The sequence below is a fragment of the Vigna unguiculata genome, chromosome 8, assembly GCF_037176805.1.
Source record: "Vigna unguiculata cultivar grain cowpea cultivar isolate G323 ecotype 2 chromosome 8, ASM3717680v1, whole genome shotgun sequence".
Lineage (NCBI taxonomy): Eukaryota > Viridiplantae > Streptophyta > Magnoliopsida > Fabales > Fabaceae > Vigna > Vigna unguiculata.
Window position 1 is genome coordinate 2,346,776 of NC_140799.1, and position 6,269 is coordinate 2,353,044.

Genomic DNA, 6,269 nt, shown 5'->3' on the forward strand with positions numbered 1-6,269 from the left:
TTAGTTCCACAATTATAAAATAGATAATAAGATAAAACTATTTTTTTACAACCTATAATCTATTTTCATAAACCATTCTAACAAGATGAAAACATCTCATAAAGATAGAGTATTTTCCCAAAAACTCTTTCACTCGCATAACATAAAATGCAGATAAACTCTTCCAACCACAGATAAAATTTGATACTATTTCACATTGAATCATTTACCTTGAATCCATAGATCAATCACATGATAAACTGAAACAAAAGCAAAAGAATGAGCAATGTGTAAAAAATTTCATAAATGTATAGAAACAAGCCTTGTAAACTACAGTTAAGAAATGTTCCTTTATCCACACCAATCATCTCATGTGTCACTTTAACCGGAGATCATTGGCTTCTTCTACAAATAAACAAAAAATGATAATAAGAAATTTGGCTAAGGCTTAAGAAGATGGGTCATTTAGAAAGTAGCATAGCACCAGAAACTTCAGCTACAATTCAGCAGAAAATTCTGATTAATTGTGCCACTTTCCTTGACCTCAATGTTCATCTTCTAAGCTAAAATGTTTTGATACAGGTCTCATGTTTTCCAAGCCCTTCATACAAGTCTCATGTTGCCAACCCTGTTGTCTTACAAATGGGACACAAATTCTTATGCATTAGCCACTGCTTAATACATTCCGTATGGTAATCATGCCCACAATCCAGTGATCCTAAATCATCTCCATCTTTGTACTCCTCCTGCACATAACATAACACAACTTTTATTATGCATAGAACAAAAGTATCATAATTTATTAGGTTAAATATGTTTCTGACCCTTAAACTTCACGCAAAATTAAAATTCATCCATGTCTCAAATTTTGATACAATTTGATCTCCAAACATAAAAATAAATGAATATAGTCTTTTTAACCTAACAACGTTAACTTTTTCTTTTTTACGTGTTAAATGATGTTTTAGCTCACATTTGAGCTGAAATATGTCAAATGATATAAACAGCTCAAATGTTAGCCTAGAACACCGTTGAACATGTCAAAAACAGTTGAAGTCATTGGTTTAAAAAGACTATATTCATTTATTAATTTTAAAAGTTTGAAACCAAAATGTATCAAAGTTTGTGACAATGATAAATTCCAATTTTACATATAGGGACTAAAAATATAACTTAACCCTAATTTATAATATGAACATGCAAAGTTTACCTGACAAACACAACAGGGTTCTGCCTCATGCTGAGAACCTGGTTCAGCTGAATACTTCTTATTTTTCATGTGCTTCAATATTGTCTCCTCACTCAAGCCAGTGCTCACATTTCCAATGCGTTCTTCCAAAGCAAGTAGCTCCTGTTACATTCATAGATGTTACACAATAAGAAACTCTCATCAGCAAAGGGACTAAAAGGACACACAGGAGTACTTTGAAACAAGTGTTTATTACCTCATAAGACATGTTATCAACATCAAGTCGCATATCTCTGTGTCGATCATGCATATCAGCAATTCCAGCGAACACTGAATGGTCGAGGATCATAACATCCTGTCATGAAACCAAACCAAAACCTCTTACAACACTAGCTTAGTATCAGTTCAAAGAGCTCAAACACAACTTGTGGATGTTGGTTGCAGATGTGATTTCCACAAATCAAAACAAAATCCATTGAAATATATAAATTTCGAATACATCCTAAGCAGTTTCCATTTCCAGACTCCCCAACTCTTCGACAAAGAAACACAACACTAGATCTTTTATGTTTTGCAAGACACCTAACTCCACAACCAGATTTCATGGCCTCAACATCAGTTCAACATCCTAATATTTCTTGAATTCCAAGCAACATTCTAAAACAACATTAGCACACTGAGACCAATACAGATTACATAACAGAATTTCATATAGGAAAACTCAAGCTTATTTTGTATACAAGAACAAAGTATAAAATTTCTTTAGCTATAACCTTTCTTACAAACCCTCAAGCACTTGACGCCAGGATTCCATTCTGTTTGCATTCTGATAATATTCTTACATACAATAGTTTTTTCCCATTGTTATAAAAGTGTATTTGGTAATGTTTCATAGGATATGAACAGAAATATCCTTGGCAACTTAAGAATTACATGGTTATAGCTAAACAAAAAAAGAGGACAAGTAAACATATACAGAAATTGAACCAGTTAGAAGCAACTTTGCAACTTTTAACAGAAGTTAAAAAGGGAGCCAACAAAGCTTTACTCAATATCAGTGCATTTTCAACATATATCATTAATTTGAAACAAAACTAACCTCAAATCGTAGGTTTCCACCCCTACGCATGAGGCCCAATACATTGCGGAGCTGCACAAAAGCAAATGTAAGTCCAAGAGAACAATTATTCGTAAAAGAAAGTAAAATTACTGCAACTCAAAAGGGTAGCAATAACAGAGCTTGGAAATTGTCATCGTTTAGCCAAAGTGATTATTGAGAAACGTTAGGAGTAAAATCTGACATACTTTCTCTTAGACTTCATATTCTGCTTAATAGAAATGATTATAAATTGTTAAATTCAAAACCCTGCTCCATCCAGCATGGAGTTTTCTTCAAATATTCATTTAAATAAAAAAAAGAAGTAATTTTTTCAAATCAAAGAAAAAGAAGCTGATATCTGAGATGTCTCCATACATATATCAAAGACGCATAATAAAGAAAGAATCTTTTCCAGCAGTTAAAACTGCATGCATAATGATATGCAAGAGAAGAGCCGAATACATTGTTCATACCTCAGATACAAGTCTACTACTTCCTTCACCACCAGCAGCCAAAGAACGTAATGAATACTGAATTCCAAATTCACCATCACCTTGCCTCTCAAATGGGTTTACCCCAGATGAAGTAGAAGGACCACGGAAGGAAGCATAATTGTTGCTCGAACTTCCAGCAGCTTCCAAACCAGGAGAAAACAAGGACCGACGAACATACTCAGATAACCTGCGAGGATACTGCTGAGGATTAGGCCGAGAAACCCACGCCGCTGCCGCCGGAGCAGACGGAGGGTTGACAGCTGAATTTGAGGCTGCCCTCGATGAAGAACCAACATTTCCTGGAATACTTAAATTTGCACTATTTGAAGCTCTAGCTGGATTCCTAACCACATTTCTTAAATTGGTTGCAGGCACAAACATAGGGTATTCTACAATGTTTCTCGGCATACTTCTTGAACTCGGTTCCTCGTTTGGCAAATTATTTCTATCCGCACATATAACTGTGTTTGGTGGATGATTGTTTGTTGAGCTGGAACCTCCATTCCACCTGAATGGCTGCACATTCCTTGGTAAAGCTGGAACATGAATCACAAGAGGCTGCTGGCTTTGAGCAACCATGGTATCAACAACAGGTGGTGCTGACCTCAAGTCCAGAGAATTATCGACAGAATGAAACCGTTGCAACATCGGAGAGGATGAAGAAACACCAGAATTCCTAAGAACACCCCCACTTGGGATTGCAGGGGGTGGAACCGAAATTTGTTGACTTGAAGGATTTATCCTCACACGAAAATTTCTGTGGAAGCTTTCTGAGCCTCCTGCAACATTTGACCAAGTAATGCTCTCAGAGGCTCCATCCCCAGTACTCAAACCAAGTCTCGCATTCACCTGTTCTGTTGAGGCAGATCTGTTGAAACTGTTTCCACCATAATCCTGAGTAGGAAGAGTGTTCCAAGTACTACCATCTGTATGCTGACTATAGCTAGAACTTCCACCACCTGAAGATTGCCCAACACTTCGTTCAACAGCCTTTCTTTTACATGATACACGGCGTGTGTCTAGAGAACAACCAGGCCTAGCATCAGTAGTATCCTCAACCAAAAAACCATTAGTGCCAGAAGGAAGCAGAAAAGGACCAGAACCAAGTGAAGGTTGAATATGCTCATTCACCGGTCCACTAGACTTGTTCAAGTTAGGAGGATGTTCCACACGATAGCCATTATCAGTGCCACTATCTGCTAAGCTTGCATTCAGGTTGAGATTCTGAGGCACCAAGTGAGAATTGGAGCTGCGCATATACATTGAACTTGTATTGACATTGTCCAACGAAAAAGTACTGTTTGGTTCAAAGCGCCTTTCTTCAAGTCTTGGAGCAGCTATAGCACCAGAACTTATTGAAGATGATAATCCTAGCTCCCCTTTCTGCTCATTGTTCGTAACCTCGTTCTGAGTATTACTGGAACTTGGCTCACCTAAGCTCCATCCACTTAGGTTCTGCCATTCATGGTTTATAGGATTTGGGTAAGACGGGTTCAAATCACTTGGGGGAAGTGCAAAATGGTTTTCTGCAGGATTTCGCATATTGTTCCAGAAAATATGTTGATCAACTGCAGCAGTAGTTGATGTATCAAATTCTATGGTTTCTTGCAAGGAACCAATTGTACCTCTCTGCCCTTGCATTGAAGATATATCAAGTTTCCAAACACAAAAAAGGTTAACTGTATGAGAGGAATCCTCAATGAAAAAGCACGTCACACACTCAGCTTAGCAAATCTGTCCAACAAGAAAGAAGGTGAACATTAGGCACTGAAAATGGACATATCCAATTAGCTTCAAGTAAAATGCTGTAAAAATCACATCAAATGGTGATCATTGTTGGCAACTCAGGTTCAGATAATTAGTTCTAAATGCATAATGTCACTAGAACTCTAAAACCAACAGTTATTCTAAGCTTGAAAGCTCCCATTTCCTCTATAATGCACCACGGTCACAATTGCATGTCCACTAGTAAACTTAAAATTGTGGTGGCAGCAGCTTGAGCTCTGTGTTCATTCCCTTCATACACTAGCACTGAAATCCATTGGGTGGATAGCATACCAGATTCATATCAATCTACAGATACATTAGGTAGCATCTGTTGAAAGCTGAAGGGCTGAAACCATAATGGTGGAAGGTTGAAGTCACCATTAAGCAGAGAACCTACCCACCTAAGAGGCAATCATCTATATTTGTTTAAGAAGATTGTCATACATCAACAGCAATAGTTGACAACAGATTAGCTCATTTGTTGTGCACACAGATTTTACATCATGGCACAAACCAATGAAATGAAAACACCCTTTTATCATGTACACCAATGAATCAATGTAAAACTAAACTTCCAAAACACTAAGCCAGGGGTGGAGAACAAGGAGAGTATTTTTCGAAAACCACAGGCACCAACCATCACAACTCAAACACCTCCTTCATCAGCTAAGGAACCCTACAGTACAAAACCCAATAATGCAGCATTACCAATTGATTAACACCTTAGAAAATTATCCACCCAGCAGAGAAAGAAGACCATAACCCTCAAGAATAACAATAAAGTCAACTCCTTTTTTACAGAACATGATGAACAAGACAGAAAAGAAAAACAAAAAAAAATGAAAATTTTCGGAGATCAGCAAAACTTTTGCAACGTTTCAAACCAGGCTGGATTAAACATTTCAACACCCAGCAAAAAACCAATACAGTTTGTTAGAGGGGAGGAAAAGCAGTAAAATGTTAGGTGACCATTTACCCAGCCCAAAAACATTGGGGAAAAGCTGAATACTACAATCAAACCCCAAAAACATTTTAAAAAAACCCAGAAAAATTCAAACTTGATAGGTTTTGAATCCTGGAAAACCACAGAGTGATCAGACCAAAGGAGATTGAAGAAAAGGGTGCAGGAAACTTACAGAAGAAAATGAAACAACGCCGATCTAAGGGGAAAAAAATCACAGGATGACTAATTGAGAGAATAAGCAAAGAAAGCACCCCACCCCATGTTTTGTTGTGGATGCTTTTTTTTTCTTTTTTTATTGGATTTGTTTATTCTTTCCCGTTTCCACACTTGAGGTGAAAAAATAAAAAAACAAAGAGGGATAAGAACAAGAACTGGAAATGGAAAGGGGAAGAAGAAAGAAGAAGAGAAGAAACGGTGTTGTTGCTCTTGGTAGAGGATGAAGAAATGATATCAAAAAACTATGAGATAGGAAAAATGAAAATTTGTGAGGAGAGATTAAAGAGGAGCAGTAATCTTCAATTTAGGAAATAAAATAAAATAAAATAAAAGTTGCCCAATAGATGAGAGAGTGTATGCAAAAGTCATAGCCTTGGTGGTGGTGGAGACAGACACACAGCAGCTTCCATTCCAAAATCAATTTCACCATTTTACTATTATTCATCACTATTCACACACACACATAAAAAAAAAAAGCATTTTTTTTAGTATAAATAAATAAAACAGAAAATCTTAAATGAAATATTACCAGCACTTATTATATTATTTGATAGTCATGAT

General features: G+C 36.7%; 1 protein-coding gene across 2 annotated transcripts; it reads right to left on the reverse strand.

The window, feature by feature from the left end:
- Positions 1-259: 259 nt before the first annotated feature.
- On the reverse strand, positions 260-6,060 carry LOC114193852 (putative E3 ubiquitin-protein ligase RHG1A). Of its 2 annotated transcripts, XM_028083812.2 has the most exons (7): positions 5,665-6,060; positions 5,166-5,204; positions 2,741-4,495; positions 2,268-2,318; positions 1,425-1,523; positions 1,190-1,330; positions 260-725 (listed from the first exon to the last, which is right to left on the reverse strand). In XM_028083812.2, exons 3-7 carry the CDS (start codon positions 4,400-4,402, stop codon positions 594-596), a joined length of 2,085 nt encoding a protein of 694 aa, XP_027939613.2. In that variant the 5' UTR covers positions 4,403-4,495; positions 5,166-5,204; positions 5,665-6,060; the 3' UTR covers positions 260-593. The 2 variants fall into 2 exon arrangements, with proteins under 2 accessions (XP_027939613.2, XP_027939612.2); XM_028083811.2 differs by lacking the exon at positions 5,166-5,204 and having other exon boundaries at positions 5,665-6,058.
- Positions 6,061-6,269: the final 209 nt, after the last annotated feature.